Source organism: Aptenodytes patagonicus, chromosome W, assembly GCF_965638725.1.
Source record: "Aptenodytes patagonicus chromosome W, bAptPat1.pri.cur, whole genome shotgun sequence".
NCBI classification, from domain to species: domain Eukaryota; kingdom Metazoa; phylum Chordata; class Aves; order Sphenisciformes; family Spheniscidae; genus Aptenodytes; species Aptenodytes patagonicus.
In genome coordinates, this window is record NC_134981.1 from 33,316,525 (window position 1) to 33,338,892 (window position 22,368).

The 22,368-nt window shown below is 43.9% G+C and overlaps 1 protein-coding gene across 8 annotated transcripts in view; it reads right to left on the reverse strand.

Moving 5' to 3' along the window:
- LOC143172280 (erbin-like) overlaps window positions 1-22,368 on the reverse strand; it is a 180,873-nt gene that overhangs the window by 83,538 nt on the left and 74,967 nt on the right. For 7 of the 8 annotated variants that reach the window (XM_076361512.1, XM_076361511.1, XM_076361515.1 and 4 more), the window contains 2 exons: window positions 957-1,035; window positions 96-185 (listed from right to left, as the gene is read on the reverse strand). The exons of the other annotated variant lie outside the window; for it this stretch is intronic. In XM_076361512.1, the coding sequence (XP_076217627.1) occupies window positions 96-185; window positions 957-1,035 (169 nt within the window). The remainder of the gene's footprint in view (window positions 1-95; window positions 186-956; window positions 1,036-22,368) is intronic. 8 annotated transcript variants of the gene reach the window in all.

Sequence of the window (22,368 nt, forward strand, 5' to 3'; positions counted from 1 at the left end):
CCTCCTCCAGTTCACACTTCGCTTAAGAAGCAGAAGAAACTGCTCTGCATAAATTTAAAACTAAATATAGATACTAAGTTTCAAATTCAACTTACCTGCCAAAGTTGGCTGGCAAAAACTCAAGAAAACCATCATTCAGGTACAGCTGCGTTAGGTTTAACAGTTGGGAAAATCCATCTGGAAGCCTATATAGAAATAAAATAATGTAGTGCCTTTGTTTCAATTATATTCAGGGCATTAAGTCATACTTTCTTAAACAACAGTATAGTATTGAAGTCCTACATACTGATAACATTAAAATTAAGGTGGTACCACAATTTCTACAAAATTGCACTAGATACTTGTTCGCTATAAGATTAGTTTCAAAATTATTTTTAAGTATTGAGGACAATATCTACAGGCAATAAAAACTACAAACAACAAATTTTTGATCTCTTGACACCTAATGTGGAGGAGGCATTCATTAAAGAAGATAAATTAAAACCTATGCAACACCTTTTTTTCCCCCCAGAAGAGTTACCCTGCACAAAGTTTATATCTCTGGCAGTGCTACTTCTGGCAAATTAATTTTGTCACTATAGAAGGTGACAGGGAAATCTACTCATATAAGTTGAGTTTGAAAAAACAGTGGTACAGGCTTTAGAATAAAATTAATTATTGTTATTAAGAAACAAAACTCTGCATATTTCTCTAACGTCACAGAGAAGTGATGGACTTAAAGCTGAGAAAGCCACATGGTATAACGTAGGATTGCTCACATAGCCTATTAACTTCGGCAAAATATTTTACTGATGTAGCTATACTGTACTGTAATGCGATGAGATTAACGAAGATACTTCTCAGGTAACTGTGCTCCTTGCCTCCAAAGGTTGGCTCATGAAAAGTTGTCTGGGGCATGTCTGAGACTCAGCAGTGTTTGCATAAAATACAAAACATGATAAAAATGACAAACTTACTTTGAAATTGGATTTACACTGGCCTCAACAACTGCCAAGACTTTACAGTTTTTTATATTTTCTGGAAACTCCTGTATGCCTGCAAGATACAGGGAGAGGTAGGGAAACATTCATTTAGCAACCAGTGGACTGGTTCTCTGATATTTCATTTTAGATACAGCTTTCATAAAAAAAACACTCTTATGCAATATCAATTCTTTTACTATTCTATTCCTAAAGCATTTCATACTGCCAATTAGCAGGCAGGTCAAACAGCATTACAGACACACAGTGCACTAACAATTCCCACTGCTCATTACCAAATATTAACATACTTGTACTTTGTAATGTACTTAAGATCAGTCTCAATTTTATTTTTTTTTTTTAAAGACATTCATACACATGGTAGAACAAAGTTTCCAACAGGATTTGTTTGTCAAATGCATAGCTTGTACGACATCCAGGTTAAATGGTAAGGCTTCAAGTCCTAAAGTAGGTTTACAGCATTCATGGTTCTGAACAGATCTCCCAAAATATGACATATGCTTGGTGTTAGCTTCAAATTATTTGTAGAGAAGGAAAAAAAAAATAAAGCTGCAGACACATTTATGTCTGAAAAACAAAATAATAAGGAACCTCCTCATCTTCTAAAGTTATCTCCAAAAACGCCAGAGTGAATTTGCAACCCACATATCTGCCAAAATTTGTATTTGTCAGAAGCTGACAAAAGAGACCTTGAAAACAGAAGACAGGTATCCGCCATCTCAGTAAGAAACCATTCTGCTGCCCAAGACTTTCACCTCAATCTTTACGATATGATAAAACCAAATAAAACCATGGTTATTACATCTGCATTTGCTTCTGCAATGTATCACTGCATTGTTCTTATACCCTGGGACAGGTGTTTTTGTTTTAAATAAACTCATCTTAAGAATAACAAATGATGCATGATGCAATTGCTCACTCACCACCTGCCAACCAATGCCCAGCCAGTCCCCGAGCAGCAGCCCCCCTGGCCAGCTTTCCCCAGTTTATGTACTGAGCATGACGTCACATGGTATGGAACGTCCCTTTGGCCAGTTTGGGTCAGCTGTCCTGGCTGTGCCCCCTCCCAGCTTCTTGTGCACCTCCAGCCTTCTCAGTCAGTAGAGCATGGGAAGCTGAAAAGTCCTTGACTAGTGTAAGCACTACCTAGAAACAACTAAAACATCGCTGTGTTATCAACATTTTTCTCATACTAAATCCAAAACACAGCACTGTACCAGCTACTAGGAAGAAAATTAACTCTATCCCAGCCAAAACCAGGACAATATCCACCCCTTATTCTATACCATCTACGTCATGCCCAGGTCCCCCACTTTCTAATACATTCCCATTAATCACCACCCCTTTTCCTGTCTTTTAATATATACACACAGATATCATTCCCTTAGTCTATGGGCCATCCCTATAAAATGTCCGTTGGGTTCATTCAGTCGATGACTTTGGGCTCCATATCTCATAACAGTCCTTCAGGGCAGGAGAGATGGTGTGTGGTACTGGATTCTTGCATGCTGTAGCCAGTTCTGGTTCCATCATCACTGTGCTTTGCCCGGTTTCATCAAAATTCATTCTTCATTAATCTGGATGATTCGTACTGTAATATCATTGATATAGCATAAAACATTATGTAGCAATTAACATCATACAGTTCAAATAATTGGCTATTCTCACTCAAAATCAAATCCCCTTGAGGTACACATCGGACTTCTCCATCCTTCCGCATTATCCACCAAGTGCACCCAGGTCCTTGAGCAAAAGCAATCCCACGGATGGGTCTGCCTCTGCCCGAGGCAGGAATAACCCAAACTGTTTTCCCCAACATATTTTATACGTGCACTACAGGGACTTTATTCCCATCTACAGTACGTAAAAGTTCTGACTGGGCAGGGCCAGCTCCACTGGCAGATCCCCTCGTGTTGACTAACCAGGTGGCCTTTGCTAAATGCGTATCCCAATGTTTGAACATCCCACCACCCATTGCTCTCAGCGTAGTCTTTAACAGTCCATTGTATCGTTTGATTTTCCCAGAGGCTGGTGCATGATAGGGGATGTGATACACCCACTCAATGCCGTGCTCTTTGGCCCAGGTGTCTAGGAGGTTGTTTCCAAAATGGGTCCCATTGTCTGACTCAATTCTTTCTGGGGTGCCATGTCGCCATAGGACTTGCTTTTCAAGGCCCAGGATAGTGTTCCGGGCAGTAGCATGGGGCACAGGATATGTTTCCAGCCATCTGGTGGTTGCCTCCACCATTGTCAGCACATGGCGCTTGCCTTGGTGGGTTTGTGGGAGTGTGATATATAGTCTACCAGGCCTCCCCATATTTATATTTCAGCCATCGTCCTCCATATCAGAGGGGCTTTAACCGCTTGGCTTGCTTGATTGCAGCGCATGTTTCACATTCATGGATAACCTGCGCAATAGTGTCCATGGTCAAGTCCACCCCTCGATCACGAGCCCATCTATATGTTGCATCTCTTCCTTGGTGGCCTGAGGTGTCATGGGCCCACCGAGCTAGAAATAATTCACCCTTCTGTTGCCAGTCCAGATCCACTTCAACCTTAGCAGCCTGATCCACCTGCTGGTTGTTTTGATGTTCTTCAGTGGCCCGACTCTTGGGTACGTGAGCATCTACGTGACGGACTTTTACAACCAGGTTCTCCACCCGGGCAGCAATATCTTGCCACAATGCGGCAGCCCAGATGGGTTTGCCTCTGCGCTGCCAGTTGCTCTGCTTCCATTGCTGCAACCACCCCCACAGGGCATTTGCCACCATCCATGAGTCAGTAGAGAGATAGAGCACTGGCCACTTTTCTCGGTCAGCAATGTCTAAAGCCAGCTGGATGGCCTTTACTTCTGCAAATTGGCTCGATTCACCTTCTCCTTCAGCAGTTTCTACAACTTGTCGCATAGGACTCCAAACAGCAGCTTTCCACCTCCGATGCTTTCCCACAAGACGACAGGACCCATCAGTGAACAGGGCATATTGCTGCTCATTTTCTGGTAGTTCATTATACATTGGGGCCTCCTCAGCACGCGTCACCTCCTCCTCTGGCAATATTCCAAAATCTTTGCCCTCTGGCCAATCCATGATCACTTCCAGGATTCCTGGGCGACTGGGGTTTCCTATTTGAGCCCATTGTGTGATGAGTGCGACCCACTTACTCCACGTAGCATCAGTTGCATGATGTGAGGGGACCCTCCCTCTGAACATCCAGCCCAGCACCGGCAGTCGGGGTGCCAGGAGGAGCTGTGCTTCAGTGCCGATCACTTCCGAAGCAGCTCGAACCCCTTCATAGGCTGCCAAGATCTCTTTTTCAGTTGGAGTATAGCGGGCCTCGGACCCTCTGCATCCCCAACTCCAAAACCCTCGGGGTCGACCTCGAGTCTCCCCAGGTGCTTTCTGCCAGAGGCTCCAGGTAGGACCGTTCTCCCCGGCTGCGGTGTAGAGCGCATTTTTGACATCTTGTCCTGCCCGGACTGGCCCCAGGGCTACTGCATGAACTATCTCTTGCTTAATTTGTTCAAAAGGCTTGTCGTTGCTCAGGGCCCCATTTGAAATCGTTCTTCTTTCAGGTCACTTGATATAGAGGGGTTACAATCAGACTGTAATTTGAAATATGCATTCTCCAAAAACCACAACGCCTAAGAAAGCTTGTGTTTCCTTTTTGCTAGTTGGTGGAGACATGGCTGTTATTTTGTTGATCACATCCATTGGGATCTGACGACGTCCATCTTGCCATTTTATTCCTAAAAATTGGATCTCCTGTGCAGGTCCCTTGACCTTACTTTGTTTTATGGCAACACCAGCCTTCAGCAGGATTTGGACTATTTCCTTCCCTTTCTCAAAAACTTCTCCTGCTGTGTTGCCCCACACGATGATGTCATCAATGTATTGCAGGTGTTCTGGAGCTCCACCCTGTTCTAGTGCAGTCTGGATTAGTCCATGGCAAATGGTAGGGCTGTGTTTCCACCCCTGGGGCAGTCGGTTCCAGGTGTACTGGACGCCCCTCCAAGTGAAAGCAAACTGTGGCCTGCACTCTGCTGCCAAAGGGATTGAGAAAAACACATAGCCATATCAATTGTGGCATACCACTTGGCTGCCTTTGACTCCAGTTCATATTGAAATTCTAGCATGTCTGGCACAGCAGCACTCAGCGGTGGCGTGACTTCATTCAGGCCACGATAGTCTACTGTCAGTCTCCACTCCCCATTAGACTTCCGCACTGGCCATATGGGACTGTTAAAGGGTGAGCGAGTCTTGCTGATCACTCCTTGGCTCTCCAGTCGACGAATCAGCTCATGAATGGGAATCAGGGAGTCTCGGTTGGTGCAATATTGCCGCTGGTGCAGTGTTGTAGCGATCGGTACCTGTTGTTCTTTGATCCTCAGCAATGCCACAACAGAAGGGTCCTTTGAGAGACCAGGCAAGGTGGACAGCTGTTTAATTTCCTCCATCTCCAAGGCAGCTATACCAAAAGCCCACCGGTACCCTTTTGGGTCCTTGAAATACCCTCTCCTGAGGTAGTCTATGCCAAGGATGCACGGAGCCTCTGGGCCAGGCACTCATTCCCAGGTAGGCTCACTTCAGCCTCCAATACAGTTAGCTGTTGGGATCCCCCTTGTCACCCCAGAAATACAGATGGGTTCTGTCCCTATATAGCTTGATGGCATTAGGGTACACTGTGCACCGGTGTCCACTAGAGCCTTATACTCCTGTGGGTCTGATGTGCCAGGCCACCGAATCCACACAGTCCAGTAAACCCAGTTGTCCCTTTCCTCCCCCTGGCTGGAGGCAGGGCCCCTCTAGTCCTGGTCATAGTATTCGTTACTCACTTCTTGTAAATGCAAATCAGAAGTCCCTTTATGAAGGTCGGAAGTAAAATCAACCCTTCTACTCTGTCTTGGGAACTGCTCACTGGAAACTGGAGCAGCAATTTTCCTGGAAGAACCTCTTTCTGTGATTGTTTGCCCTTGCAACTCACGTACCTGTGCCTCTAGGACTGAGGTAGGTTTTCCATCCCAGTTCCTCATGTCCTCTCCGTGGTCATGCAGTTAAAAACCATAGGGTGCCCCGTGGTGTGTACCCACTCTATCCTCTCTCTTGAGCAGAGGGATGCTTACTTTGAAGGGCTGAGATACAGGTTCGTACAGGTGGGGAGTAGGACCTATCCTCTTTGAATTGCTGGAACTCCTGAGACAGTTTCTCCATAGCCGAGACGAGGGAGAAAGAGAGACTTTCTTCATATTGCCGGAGTTGGCCAGCCAATTCATCCACTGTTTGTCCCTCTCCATCTTTCCAGGTCATTACTGCCAATGAGTTGGCATATGACAATGGTGCGTTCCGTACCAACTTCCGCCACACTTCCATGCACCTGAATTCTTCTGCATCTTTGGATAACTGCTCGTTGTTCAGGTCATCATAAACCTTCTCCAGCACAGCTCGTTCCCTCAGGTACTAGATACCTCTCTCCATGGTGGTCCACTTGCCTGGGTGACATATAGCATCTTCCTTGAAGGGATACCTTTCCTTCATGCTTGACAGGAGTTGCCTCCAGAGGCTGAAGACTCGTGTCCCTTTTCCAATCGCTTTGTCAATGCCCCCTTCCCTAGAAAGGGATCCCAGCTGCTTGGCTTCCCTACCCTCTAATTCCAGGCTACTGGCCCTGTTATCCCAGCATCGGAGCAGCCAGGTGACAATGTGCTCGCCTGGACGACGGCTGAAATCTTTTTGCATATCTCACAGTTCACTCAGGGATAGGGATCGGGTGGTTACTGCCTCGTTGATGAGTTCTTCCTCTTCTTCCTCCCCGAGCAGTGGCCGGCCCTCCTCCTCCTGTTCTCGTGAGAGCCCTGCTTCGGAGTAGTCTGCCTCGTCCACTCCTTCCTCCTGCTCCCTCTTAGAAGCAGCTTCTTCATCCCTTATTAAATGAGCTGACTTCTGCTTCCAACATTTCTTCTCGTGTGTAGGGGTGACGGATAATGGCACGGATTTGTTCTTTGGTTCAGCCGCAGTGCCTGTCGCAGGGGTTGGAGGGGCCATAGTGCCTGTCGGTTTGTTTTCCCTCTCTTCTCTTTGAGGGTGCTGCATAATACCAAGCAGTGTTTGGTAGATACTAGCCAGGGCCCAGCAGAGTGCGATAAGTTGTGTCTCTTTGGAATAACCACGGCATTTATTTATTTTTTTTCCAAGCATTCTATCACTTCATTGGGATCCTGTAGTTGTTCGGGAGTGAAGTTCCAGACCACTGGAGGTGAGAAGTTCTCTAAGTACCTGCCCATATTCTCCCACATGCCATGCCACCCATGACCATCCAGCCTCGCGGCAGATCTCTGGGTGATTTTTTTAAATAGTTCTTTAACCCTAAACCAGACCTGAAACACATTCAGGAGACATAGCAATAGCAGCATGCTGGCTTGAACATCCCAAGGATATTCAAAATTCTCGAGAGCTGGTGTAACTAGCCTGAAGGAGAAAGGGAAGGTGAAAGAACAGGGGAAAGTATCCCCCTCTGTCTCCCCCATAGATGGGTTCTCCGAGGAGAAAAGGTGAAGAGTGTCATTATTAATAGTTTCCGAGAGATGGCGCCCAAGGTACGGAGATGACAGCAATACCAAATTCAAATACCAAATTAGTCTTTTTACCAGTAATATTATTGTATCATAAGCCAATGTTACACAGTACAGCAAAGTGATAATCCTGACCCATGTCCCAGAAGCGATCATCAGCACCGCAGGGAATACATACTGCAAGTGAGGATTTATGTAATACAACCATGCGAACAAATAAAACATTGTGACCAGCAACTCTTAAATGCTTATAACAAATTTATTTTAACATGCTCTGGTCAGATCTGTCGTTATATCAACCCTTCGTGCCCCACATTGAGCGTCAAAAAGGACTGTCGTGGTTTAACCCCAGTTGGCAACTAAGCACGACACAGCCATTCGCTCGCTCACCCTACCCTCCCCCCACGCCCCCCCCCGGATGGGGGAGAGAATGGGAAGAGCAAAAGTAAGAAAACTTGTGGGTTGAGATAAAAAGTTTAATAATTGAAATATAATAATAATAGCAATAATAACAACAACTACAACAACAATAATAATAATATGAAAAGGAAAACAACAACAGAGAGAGAGGAGCAAAACCCAGGAAAAACAAGTGATGCAACCACTCACCACCTGCTGATCAACACCCAGCCGTCCCCAAACAGCGATCACTGCCCCCCGGCCAACTCCCCCCAGCTTATATACTGAGCATGACATCATATGGTATGGAATATCCCTTTGGCCAGCTTGGGTCAGCTCTCCTGGCTGTGCCCCCCTCCCAGCTTCTTGTGCACCTCCAGCCTTCTCAGTCGGTAGAGCATGGGAAGCTAGTCGTGGAAAGCTAGTCCTTGACTAGTGTAAGCATTACCTAGCAACAACTAAAACATCAGTGTGTTATCAACATTGTTCTCCTCCTAAATCCAAAACACAGCATTGTACCAGCTACTAGGAAGGAAATTAACTCTATCCCTGCCAAAACCAGGACACTGGCTATACAACCTTGAGACACTCACTCTTCCTCAGCTATATCCCTCCTGCATGCTAGAAACATGCAGATACTGTTGAATTAGTATTCTTTCAGTTCTCTCACCAAGAAAGCAAATTCAAAAAGCAAGTAAGAAAGAGAGAAGGCAGAGAGACTTATAAAGAGCACTTTATAAGAGGAGCTGTTCTTCTTTCTCTGTTTTCCATCTATCCTTAGTGTCCTGAATCTTCTTCCCCTGTTAAGAAAGCTCAGCAAGTCTCGAGGATCTCTGTGACCACATCTTTCCATACTCCTTTTGTAAGACTGTGCTAATTAATCCATTTGATAGCCACCCCCCCACGAGCATCTGATCAAATGAACACTGTAACCCGAGATCCACATTCCTTTCTAAACCCCATTTTCCTTTAGGGTCTTTTACTGCTTCCTTTATACACTGATACTCAAGGATTATAGAAGAGCAAGACAGTGCTACAGATTACTTGGGAGTTATCTAGTCTGTTGCAGCCTTATCCCACTTTCCTTGAGAAGCACCATGCGGACAGGTTCTTCATCCTGTTGTTTCCTACTTTACATGATAACAACCATCACCCCCAACCTATTTCAGTGCTGTAGCTGATTTACAGATCACGCTTACTGTTTTACAAAAAACCAAACCATCACACTTGTGGACTATGACCATCTGCAGAGCACAACAGGAAAAAATGCGATTTGCTGGTAATCTTTAATTCTATCCACCAGATCCACAAACTGAATTGAGAGCAAAGTTCTTTTTATAGTGTAGTTTCCCACAGAAATGAGATTTGCGTAATAGCATTTAGTATTTACTTGTCTGTTTCTTCCTCCCCGTTTTCCCAAATTTCAGGCACTTTTAAACTCACTGGCCGGTTTCTACCAAAACCAATACTTTTAAAAAAAAAAAAGGGGGGGGGGGGGCGGGGAGGAATGGAGACACAACACAACAGCTGGAAGACTGTTAAGGAAAATTTGGTAGTAAGGTAAGGAAGAGGAATCTAAAATTCTTGTCTGGACTAAGCCAAAAGCAGAAAGCATTAATCATTCAGAACTCTACTTGTCAAAAACTCACCAGCTAACCAGACTACCCTACAGAGTGGTGTTTAATCAGGATCCCAGACCAGCTGCAGCACACGCCCAAAGGGGATACCAAAAAGGTCATATAGGGATTTTGGGTCAATGGCCGTAAGTCTGAAGGTAATCAACCTCAGTTCTGGATCACGTAGCACAGCTGAAGTAAGGAATTTCACCTGATCTAACTCCCCCCAGATTTTTCACTCAGAAATACTGGCAATTCCGTATTTACAGAAAATTGTGCAAGTTGCATCCGCTGCTGGCAGAAGCCTTCACTGCAATGGATCCCAGAGCTGACACCCCAGTACACTGCTGTTTCAGCCCTACTGCAGATGGGGGCTTGCTCTGCTGTTCATACTCTAGTCATGTAGTCATATTTTTCTTCACAATCAAATGCTTAAAGTAGTATGCCCAAACTTCAGTTATTCAAACCGTTAGTGCTAGACAGCAGTGGCAGTGCCTCCAAATCAAGTTCCACCTCTTCTCGCACAGAAACCTTTTAAGCCAGCTTGCCAAAAAAAAGTATTAGCTCAATTCCTAAAAAGCACAGAGAAAGAAAACCACTAACAAATGAGACCTGCGGAAGCCATATGGGGTGATGTCCCTAAAGGAAAGGGTTTACAGATGGCACTCTCGGTTTGTGGGGAATGTGAGAAAAAAAAATTTTCTCTCCAAACAACAGGCAGAGAGCGCCACACCAAAAAGCCCTCCTGCTGCAAGACAAATGAAACTACAGCCCACTGTGCACCCTACCCACTCTGTACCCTTACAAGTGTAGAGGACACAGAAGTAAACATACAGGCTCAGTTTGCATGAATACAAAAGCAACCTTAATTACGTACATTCCTCCCTCGGCTAATCTATTCATCCTGGTATCAACTTCTGGGCAAGCAGCTATTAGGACCTGCCTGAAAGCAGCACCACCATAAAAAGAGCAGCTTTTGTCTGTTCTTCCACTCAGGCCTCTGCTACAACTGTCCTTCCAGCATATATGGATCAAACATGGCAATCAAAATATTTTCAGAGCTCAAGAATACACGCCACAACTCTCCCAAAGATTATGTAAAAATGTTTGTAAAAGCTGAGAAAGTTTAAACTGAAAACTTAAAGTATCAGTCACAGTCTGTATTATACATTTATATAATTTGCTTTAAATTAAGATTTCTGCATACCTTCCAAATTAAAAGCAGCATTTTTCATTATTGAAAGTAAGCAGTGTGTTCGAGCCCAATCAATTCACTGCACAATGCTGACTCATGCATCCTTCCTTTTGAAGGTTCATTACTCTTTCCAAAATTCTTAAAGGATCTCCTGCCACAGCTAGTTTCAGATCAACCAGGATCTCAGGTTTCCAGAAGATGCCTGACCAGGCTGTAGGGCAGCAGTAACACCTTCCTGCTCAGAGCTGGAGTCGCAGCTCAGCACAAGGTTGGCTTCTGTGTACAAGGCGGTACTCAGTACACTAGCAGTCTCCAAACAGCTTAGGAGCCTCTGGCTTATTTAGTGAAAACCTATCCTAAATCAATCATTTCAAGAGAAAGGAGCAACTATTGCATATATATTTCTGTCTAGTTCTGCAAACAGATATCCCAAAGCTTTTTGAAACCTGCTATATGTCACATCGGTTGCTCCTCTTGCACTCTCATAAGGAAGATGGTGACATCTACTGGAGCAATAAAACTAGTAAAATCCCTTGCAACTTGGTTTTCCTTGTATATGAGCGTTACAGAAGCCATGGTTTTCTGTCTGTCTCTTACTAAAGGCAAAAATATACAAGCTTGGAGACATGTGGAAGAAACCTACCTTTCTCAAGAAGTACAACTCAAATAACAAATCTGTCATAGGTTTAACCTATCATTATTAAACTTGTTATAGATTTAATAAAACACAGATTTTAATACCTTTATATAGCTTTTCATTCTCTATTCTCTCCACTTTGTTTACACAGAAAAGTTCCCTTATTAAAAAACATTTGCTTTTATCAAGGAAATCAATAATCTAAAAAAAAAAAAAAAAACCAAAAACAAACTTACAAAATGTTTACAAAATTCTGAAAACAAACTCCATTGGATTTCCTGATTTTTATTTGAAGCAACTTTGCTTGACAAGTATCTACTTAAAGCTTAGTAAGCAGATTCACCTCTCCATCTTCACTTTACAAAGTCCTTTTCTCCAATTCTACATATTCTGAAAGTTTTAAAGTTTCCTTTCCCATTTGTCTTCCCTTTAGCGATGGTCACTTGCAGGTTTGTAAGCTATGACTACACTGGGGGCTGCTTTGTTAAGTTTATACACTGAAAAACAGAAGTTGAATCTTTATTTGGAGGGTTCTTTGGAGTTTTTTTGGAAGGGAAAAGAGAGAACATTTGTACAGTCCATGTAATTAATGCAAAAATGTCAGTTGAGCTACAAATCTGACAGGAGCAAGTTAAACAGTATTTTCATTTTAAAAAAAAAGAAAGAAAAAAAAGGGAAATACTTCCATAGGAAGGTTTTTAAGCTTTTCTAATGTGATTTAAAGAAAAATGTACTCTTATTGGTTGTGATAACTATTACAATATATTTAGATTTACAATAAAATACAGTATTGGCAATATATTTGGTGCTCATTTTTGTTAATGAGGTGGGTACTTAACTACATACATTTCTATAGTAATAAAACATGTTTACTCACAATTTAGACAAAAGGCTCTTTTGCAAAATAAGCATCCACATGTGGAAAAATCAGCAGCATTAAGATGCAAACTGCTCTTTTATAGCATTTCTCATCTTTTAAAAATAAAGATTCTATGCTCACATGTATGCCATATTTACAAAGTTGGCTCTCAAAAATAAGCTTTTCATCTTCATGCTGCTTTGAACCTATTAGAAGTCTGAGTCAAGTTTAGTATTTCTAAAATTTTTGTTTTGAGAGCACTTGTGAAATTCAAAATTTTAAATTTTTAATCTGAAAGCTAAAAACGCACGCCAATTCTGTGAAGTTCAGACAGTAATGAATCCTATTTTATGTTATATGTGTTCTGGTTTCAGCAGGGACAGAGTTAATTTCCTTCCTAGTAGCTGGTACAATGCTGTGTTTTGGATTTAGGAGGAGAACAAAGTTGATAATGCACCGATGTTTTAGTTGTTGCTAGGTAATGCTTACACTAGTCAAGGACTTTTTAGTTTTCCATGCTCTACTGACTGAGAAGGCTGGAGGTGCACAAGAAGCTGGGAGGGGGCACAGCCAAACTGGCCAAAGGGACATTCCATACCATGTGACGTCATGCTCAGTACATAAACTGGGGAAAGCTGGCCGGGGGGGCCGCTGCTCGGGGACTGGCTGGGCATCGGTCGGCGGGTGGTGAGCAACTGCACTGTGCATCACTTGCTTTGTGTATTATTATTATTATTACATTATTATTATCATTTTATTTCAATTATTAAACTGTTTTTATCTCAAGCCACGAGTTTTTCTCACTTGTGCTCTTCCAATTCTCTCCCCCATCCCACGGGGGGTGGGGGGAGTGAGCGAGCGGCTGTGTGGTACTCAGTTGCCAACTGAGGTTAAACCATGACAGTATGTTAGCCTCCTGATCTGTTTAAATGGATAATGCCTCCTCATCGCTTTCTCCAACAACAACTACTTGCGCTGCTAAATTATCAGAGCTGATGTAGGGCAGAGAAAGCAAGAAGACAGTCACAGGGGTTTAGTGCTGGTTTTGTGCGGTTTTGGTTTGGTTTTTTTTATTCCTTGTATACACATGTACTGGCACAACTAGGATACTCCAGCAAGCCCGCAAGTCTTCCAAGTGTTCATCCTCAAACCATTTGGAAGAGCTTCAATTTTTAGAGTAAGGTAAGGGCAGGGTAAAATTGCAAAATGTGGAACACTAGGAAGGTTGCGGGCAGCAGTTTTGTTCATAATGCTGTCTTGGATGATTGCCAAGATTCAGGTGGTTCTCAACTATGTCTAATTCATGGCTGGAGTGTTGTCAAGTCCCCAGAGTAACCTGAAACTAAAGTGTAACAAACACATAAAACTACCTTGCTTTTCCCCCCATCCCCTACCACCCTGGGATGCAAATTCAGTGTTGTCTGTCCAGTCACTTCTGGTTGATACACGATGCCTGTCACTCAGAGCACATCCCTTTACAAAAAATAAAGGTACATTCTGCCTTTACATGCAAATGCACATCTAAAAAACCCATAATTACTTCTACAATGTCTTTTCTGTGTTACAAAAATTTTGAGTCCAGGAATAGATTTGTATTAAACTTATTTCAGAATTTCAAATATGTACACTCAAATTCCACATTCAAGACCTTAACTGCATTGAAATTCCATTCTGTTCACATCCTCTCTTACACACAGAGATAATTATATTCTGTAGAGACGAATCCTATTCAGTATCTTTCATAAGACAGACAATATATTTAAGAAAAAAATACTATAAACACTATAAACACTTGAATAAAGAACTTTAATAGAATAGCTGCCTACATTTAGGATAAATTTATGACCTCTATATGATGATGCATTATAGTAAAGCTACAGACTCAGGAGTCAGCAGCAGATCAATTATCATGGATGATACAAAACAAAGTGTCTACTGTCTGCCTGCCTGCCCCCTGCCCCCCGCATAAGGAGAGAAATAGCAAATTTACAAGAAGTTATTTTTGTATTCAGGATATTCCTCTCTTACTTCTTCCCATGGAAAATAAAACTTGGATCTGTCTCCCTATTAACTATGAATAATTCTCAATTCATTGACAAACCATACTCCTAAATGTACCAGATGGGCAACATAAGACTAGATAATTCTCCTGAATTCTCATTCTCCAACTCCCCAATTTCTAGCACACAGTGTACTAAAGCTAGTTTGCCAAATCAGCAGATGATTTTAAAACACTGAAGAAAACATATTTGATCTAAATTTGCATCTGTTAACAAAATTCTTAAAAATTACTTAAATTTTATAGGCAGATATGCTTGGGGGGGAGTGTGTGTTTTTTTTCTTGGTTTTAGTTTGTGTATTTTTCCATTAAGATTCCCTGCAATACAGACTGATAAACTGACATGTTTAAATTTGCTGTAACATCGCAGTGAAAGAGAACTACTCTAATATCTAAGAGACTATTAAAGATATCTTTATTTCTAAAACACCGTGTTTGTTTTGGTCTTAACTAGTTATTTTATAATCTTGCTATTTAATCCTCCAAAGGCCTGAGTAATATAGAAATTAAAAATTCAATCTTTTTCTTTCACCACCTGTGAGCAGGGAAAAATGGACTCTCTCACTGCTTCCCACTATGCGAGCTCCACAGGCACAAGGGGTTTCAAGTCCATTTCTCAGGCTTCCAGCGAAGCCTGATTTCCCTGGCAGTCACCTCATTGTATGCTTCAGCCTTTCGAATCACTTGGTTCTAGTAACCTGTAAAGCTAACACTTCTGTCCATTTATAAACATCATCATACACTGTACATGCATGCTTTCCCCTTCTTCAAAGAGGAGATTAAAATATTTCCATGACAGTCCTCCACATTGTCCTAGATGCAGACTAAGGCTGGCATCCCAGAGCCACGAGGAAATGACTGTCCCCTAAAGGTTAATAAACCCAGAAAGAGACAAATTTAGTGATGAAGAGAGTTGTTGTGGGGGTTTTTGGTGTTTGGTTTTTTTTTCCTGTACAACTGCTGATATATAAATGACTTGACCATAGAGGAGTAAAAAAAAAAAAAAAAATTTCCTTTAGCTTCATAAATAAAACAATTGTTTTTCTACGTAGGCCTTAAATTACGTTGCAACTTCTCTTCAGGATGTAACCCAGTAGGACTGGGAGAAAAGGGCATCTCTTCATGCTTTATACAATGCAGGATGTAATTTCTCAAATAGGAACACAGTTTATTTATTGTACCATTTGTTCAAGAATCATTTCATCTTTGTGACTAGGAGAGCATCAAGCTTCAGGTAAAAGCTGAAGCGTACCTGGAAAGAAGTAATGGAACGTCTTTGATATTAAGGGCTCACAATAGCCTTGGGAATCAAGTTAAAATGCCATAAAAGGACAACTCATTACTTCAAAAAAACTACAGAATATATTGCCTTTAGCCTTGGCAAAAGGCAGAGTTAAAACTAACTCTATTCCATGCTTGCTGCACACATAGCAGCAGTTTGATATTTTAGGCTACATCTATGCCATGACCTCTTTAGTATCCATGAATAATATATTCCCAACCAAACAGTTGTACAAAGACTTCTGTATGCTCCAAAACATACAACCGTTACAGGCTTGTACTCTCTCATTCACCACATGCCTCAAAATATCCATCACTTCACGCGAAGACTAGATATATTGACAGAGGAGTCAAATGAAGACTACTGAATAAAAACTCCATCTGTCTGGCTCAAGAAGGCCCAATAACAAAAGGTGCTGGACGCTGGGAGCATACAGGGAAATATGCATGTCTCCCGGCCTTTCTGTACTTTAAATCTTCCCTAGGATTCTGCTTTTGGCCACTGTTGGAGACAGGACACTAGAATCATAGAATCATTAAGGTTGGAAAAGACCTCTAAGATCATCGAGTCCAACCGTCAACCCAACACCACCATGCCCACTAAACCATGTCCCTAAGTGCCTCATCTACTCGTCTTTTAAATACCTCCAGGGATGGGGACTCAACCACTTCCCTGGGCAGCCTGTTCCAATGTTTCACCACTCTTTCAGTAAAGAAATTTTTCCTCACATCCAATCTAAACCTCCCCTGGCGCAACTTGAGGCCATTTCCTCTCGTCCTATTGCTAGTTACTTGGGAGAAGAGACCGACACCCACCTCACTACAACCTCCTTTCAGGTAGTTGTAGAGAGCGATAAGGTCTCCCCTGAGCCTCCTTTTCTCCAGACTAAACCACCCCAGTTCCCTCAGCCGCTCCTCATAAGACTTGTTCTCCAGACCCCTCACCAGCCTCGTTGCCCTTCTCTGGACACGCTCCAGCACCCTGACGTCCTTCTTGTAGTGAGGGGCCCAAAACTGAACACAGTATTCGAGGTGCGGCCTCACCAGGGCCGAGTACAGGGACACGATCACTTCCCTACTCCTGCTGGCCACACTATTTCTGATACAGGCCAGGATGCCATTGGCCTTCTTGGCCGCCTGGGCACACTGCCGGCTCATGTTCAGCCGGCTGTCGACCAGCACCCCCAGGTCCTTTTCCAACAGGCAGCTTTCCAGCCACTCTTCCCCAAGCCTGTAGCGTTGCATGGGGTTGTTGTGACCCAAGTGCAGGACCAGGCACTTGGCCTTGTTGAATCTCATACAGTTGGCCTCGGCCCATCAGTCCAGCCTGTCCAGGTCCCTCTGCAGAGCCTTCCTACCCTCGAGCAGATCAACACTCCCGCCCAACTTGGTGTCGTCTGCAAACTTACTGAGGGTGCACTCAATTCCCTCATCCAGATCATCGATAAAGATATTGAACAAGACCGGCCCCAAAACTGAGCCCTGGGGAACACCGCTCGTGACCGGCTGCCAACTGGATTGAACTCCATTCACCACAACTCTCTGGGCCCAGCCGTCCAGCCAGTTTTTTAACCAGCGAAGAGTCCACCTGTCTAAGCCGTGAGCCGCCAGCTTCTCTAGGAGAATGCTGTGGGAGACAGTGTCAAAGGCCTTACTGAAGTCCAGGTAGACCACATCCACAGCCTTTCCCTCATCCACTAGGCGGGTCACCTGGTCACAGAAGGAGATCAGGTTGGTCAAGCAGGACCTGCCTCTCATGAACCCGTGCTGGCTGGGCCTGATCCCCTGGTTGTCCCACACATGCCTTGTGAGCGCCCTCAAGATGAACCGCTCCATAATCTTCCCCGGCACCGAGGTCAGGCTGACAGGCCTGTAGTTCCCCGGATCCTCCTTCCCGCCCTTCTTGTGGATGGGCGTCACATTGGCAAGCCTCCAGTCATCTGGGACCTCCCCCATTAACCAGGACTGCTGATAGATGATGGAGAGTGGCTTGGCAAGCTCCTCCACCAGCTCCCTCAGCACTCTCGGGTGGATCCCATCCGGCCCCATAGACTTGTGAGCATCCAGGTGGCATAGCAGGTCGTTGACTGCTTCCTCTTGGATTACGGGGGGTTCATCCTGCTCACCATCCCTGTCTTCCAGCTCAGGGGGCCGAGTACCCTGAGGATAACTGGTCTGCCTGTTAAAGACTGAGGCAAAGAAGGCATTAAGTACCTCAGCCTTTTCCTCATCCTCAGTGACAATGTTCCCCCCCGCATCCAATAAAGGATGGAGATTCTCCTTGGCGCTCTTCTCGTCATTAATATATTTGTAAAAACTTTTTTTGTTGTCTCTAATGACAGCGGCCAGATTGCATTCTAGCTGGGCTTTTGCCTTTCTCATTTCCTCTCTGCACGACCTAACGAGATCCCTGTACTCTTCTTGAGTCGCCTGCCCCTTCTTCCACAAGTGGTAAACTCTCCTTTTTTTCCTGAGTCCCAGCAAAAGCTCCCCATTCAGCCAGGCCAGTCGTCTTCCCCGCCCATTCTTCTTACGGCGTACAGGGACAGCCTGCTCCTGCGCCTTTAAGACTTCCTTCTTGAAGATCGTCCAGCCTTCCTGGACCCCTTTGCCCTTCAGGACTGTCTCCCAAGGGACTCTCTCAACCAGCGTCCTGAACAGGCCAAAGTCCGCCCTCCGGAAGTCCACGGTTGCGGTTTTGCTGGCCCCCCTCCTTACTTCACCAAGAATCGAGAATTCTACCATTTCATGGTCACTAAGCCCAAGACGGCCTCCGACCACCACATCTTCCACCAGTCCTTCTCTGTTTGTAAACAGCAGGTGGAGCGAGGCACCTCCCCTGGTAGGCTCACTTACCAGCTGTGTCAGGAAGTTGTCTTCCACACACTCCAGGAACCTCCTAGACTGCTTCCTCTCTGCCGTGTTGGATTTCCAGCAGACGTCCGGGAAGTTGAAGTCCCCCACGAGAACAAGGGCTAGCGATTGAGAGACTTCTGCCAGCCGCTTGTAGAACGCTTCATCCGCCTCTTCATCCTGGTTAGGTGGTCTATAACAGACTCCCAGCAGGATATCTGCCTTGTTGGCCTTCCCCCTCATCCTTACCCATAAACACTCGACCGTATCATCATCACAATCGTTGAGCTCTAGACAATCGAAACACTCCCTAACATACAGGGCCACCCCACCGCCTCTCCTTCCTCGCCTGTCCCTTCTGAAGAGTCTATAGCCATCCACTACAGCACTCCAGTCATGACAGTCACCCCACCATGTTTCTGTGATGGTGACTAAGTCATATCTCTCCCGCTGCACAATGGCTTCCAGCTCCTCCTGTTTGCCGCCCATGCTGCGTGCATTGGTGTAGATGCACTTGAGCTGGGCTATCGATTTCGCCCCCGGCATCGGCATGCCACCCCTAGGCTCATCTCTAGTGAGCCTGGTTTTATCCCCTTCCCCCTTCGAACCTAGTTTAAAGCCCTCTCAATGAGCCCTGCCAATTCATGAGCAGTGATCCTTGTCCCCCTGTGAGACAGCTGGACTCCATCTGTTACCAGCAGGCCCGGTGCCGTGTAAACCTCCCCGTGATCAAAAAAGCCAAAATTCCGCCGATGGCACCAGCCCCTGAGCCACGTGTTGATCAGGTGTGTTTTCCTGTTCCTTTCAGTATTCTTCCCTGCCACTGTAGGGATTGAGGAAAACACTACCTGTGCTCCCGATCCTTCAACCAGTCGCCCCAGTGCCCTGAAGTCCCTTTTGATCACTGCAGGACTTCTCTCTGCAACCTCATCAGTGCCAGCCTGTACAACCAACAGCGGGTAGTAATCGGAAGACTGTACCAGACCAGGGAGCTTCCTAGTAATGTCTCTGACCCAGGCCCCAGGGAGGCAGCAGACTTCCCTGTGGGACGGGTCCGGTTGGCATATTGGGCCCTCCCTTCCCCTCAGAAGGGAATCGCCTATGACAACTACCCTCCTTTTTTTCTCAGCAGAGGCAGTCATAATGCATGGGGCTGACTGCCTCACCCTAGGCAACCTCCTGGATGGACCTTTGTCTACATCCTCGTTTGCCTGGCCCTCAAGTTCCAGGGCCCCATATCTGTTGTGTAAGGGCAACCGGGAAGGTGAGGGAGGCCGGGCGGGGGTTCACCTGGCACCCCGAGCAGGGACCTGTTTCCATTCCCCCCCGTCGCTTAGGTCCCCTCCTTCTACCTGGTGGCAAGAGGGCAGGAGATCCTCTGCTTCTTGTGGAGCCTCCATCTGCTGCCTTTGCCTCAGGGATGGTAGGGTGTGGCTCCACCAACATATCTCCCTCTCACACTCCCTGATACTCCTTAACCTTTCCACTTCCTCCTTCAGCTCTGCCACCAGGCTGAGCAGATCATCCACCTGGTCACACCACACACAGGTGTTGTCTCTGCTGCCCTCCGGTACAAGAGTACTACACTAGACTAGGTGAATCTTTGTTCTGATTAAATACGATTAATTATTATTAATTATCCACATTTGCACATCTGCCATGCCTCTATTATACAGTTTTATATATTGTATATATTAAATTAGACATTTAAATCTGAAATGAAAAAGGCAAGACATTTTATGAGCTATTAAAACATCATAAAGATTGCTTTCTTAAACTAATACCTTTTATGTAAAGTACCTGCTATCTTGAAGAATTTCTGCAATTTTGATTTTTTTATCTAAATGTCAAAACAAATATTATGCACGTGTGTGTAGTTCTACTTGGGAAGCTGGATGCTCTCCTGTGCAACAAGTCTCCCTCTCTCCTGTGTGAGCTAGCTGCAGAGCCAGACTCCGCAATTAATGAGGTAACCTGACCACATTTTAAAATTGAAGCTTCATTCATTTTTCTATCAGCTCTTTAGTAAGTTAAATACTTCTCTTTGGTCAATACATTCCATTATGCCGGTGCCATAAACAGCTCAACTACCTTATATGAAAACCCTATCATATTTTATGTGTATTGATATTTGAAAATTAAAGTTTAACTAACAATCCTTCTAAAATGCAACCTTTATAACTAAATGCATATTTGATCTAAAAGCATCTGCACTCCATGCTTTAGCTCCATCTACATCAGAACACCACACTTATGGTATATTAATACTACAAGAAAAATACAGGAACTATTACCTTCATTTGCCACAACTGCAGGAATCTGAAAAACACACTCTATTTTGAATTTGGCATCTCTCATCATCCTTTGCTAAGATTGGTGATTAATCCCCTGCAATTTTTTTTTAATAAATTAAGAGAGCGCAACCCCTGTGCTTCCCACAAAGTCCACTGCTTCCACACTGTATTATTTCAATATCTAACAAAGAAAAAGGAAGAATCAGAGATGTTTAATCAGTTTTGCTAGTCTTGGAAAACTAGCAAAAAACCTTGTATTTGGCTCTGTTATAGAGGAACATCACAACAATCATGGACAGTGAGAAACTGAGCTGTAAATTCTTACCAAGAGAAAAGGGAGACACAAGGGAAAAGAATAGGCTTGCAGTTATCAAGAAAAAAAAAAATGTTCTGTGGTTGCAACAGTGGATAGCTAAACGGAAAAGGCACTTAAGCCAACAAACTGAAGTCTCAAATATTACCAAATGTATTAGGAGCCAGAATAAACAACACTATTTCTTGCCTTGCCCAACAGGGACAAACAGGGACCCTGATTTGGGTGGGGTTGTTTGTGGTTTTGGGTGGTGGTTTTTTTTTTTTGGGGGGGGGGGGGGGGCGGAGGGGTGTGTTTGTTTGTTTGTTTGTGGCTGGGTTGTTGGGTTTTTTTGGGGGTTTTTTTGGTTTTTTTTTTTTTTTAGTTTTACAGAGCTTTCAGGAATGGTGGGAGACAAGATGTCCCAAGTAAATAAGCGTGTGATCTCAGGACTATTTTTGATGTGCAACACTAGGCAGAGAAGCTATCCAAACCGTGATAAGACTGAGAACAGGCACATGATAATAACTTAAATAAGTTTGTGTCCTATCATTTCTCTGAAAGATGTTAAAAACAGCCCCTAGAAAAGAGAGGTTCACAGTTTACTGAGATAGCATATCATTCAGCTATTGCCGCCTTAAATTCTTTATATGCCTCAGAGGAACAAGTGCTCTTTCAGCAGCTCTCTGAAGGCTTAGCTAAAGGTTACGCTATTTTGGACAGACAACTAACTCTCTAGCTGGTAAGTGACCAGCTGCCTATTTATGTACATAAGGTAAGGAATTTGCTAGCACTAGAACTCAAAACCCCTTTTTCTGCTTTCAAGTCTTCTGCATTGTGAACTTGTGTTGGAAACAGTTAATCCTTTTAACAGTTCAGTCTAGGACAAAAAGATGATTCTTTCTCTGTTGTGTGTCACTATGAAAGTTTAAGGCCAGTGTTCTTTAAGACAGACTATTAATCCACTTGTACCAGGAACAGAGCAGTGACAATCAGGTCAATTTATCACACTAAATGCTGTGTTCATTAGGCAGAAATAATAAAGTAACAGTTTAAGTATAGATTGGGCTACAATGGACAATAAAGGAGAATGCCAACACCTCAACAACTGGAATACTTTCTTAATAAAGCAGAACTTAGTTATGTGGAGTCATAATTAGCTAGCTGTCTAAATAAAACAATGAATTTCATATGATAAAAATCTTTGGCATATTTATATAATCCTTATTTTCAAATAACGTTTCAAGGAGAGGTCCTCTAACTTCACTTTGAATGAGTAAGACAAGGCTATTATATCCTCATTAATTAGCATGATTGAACACCCCCCCCCCAAATAAG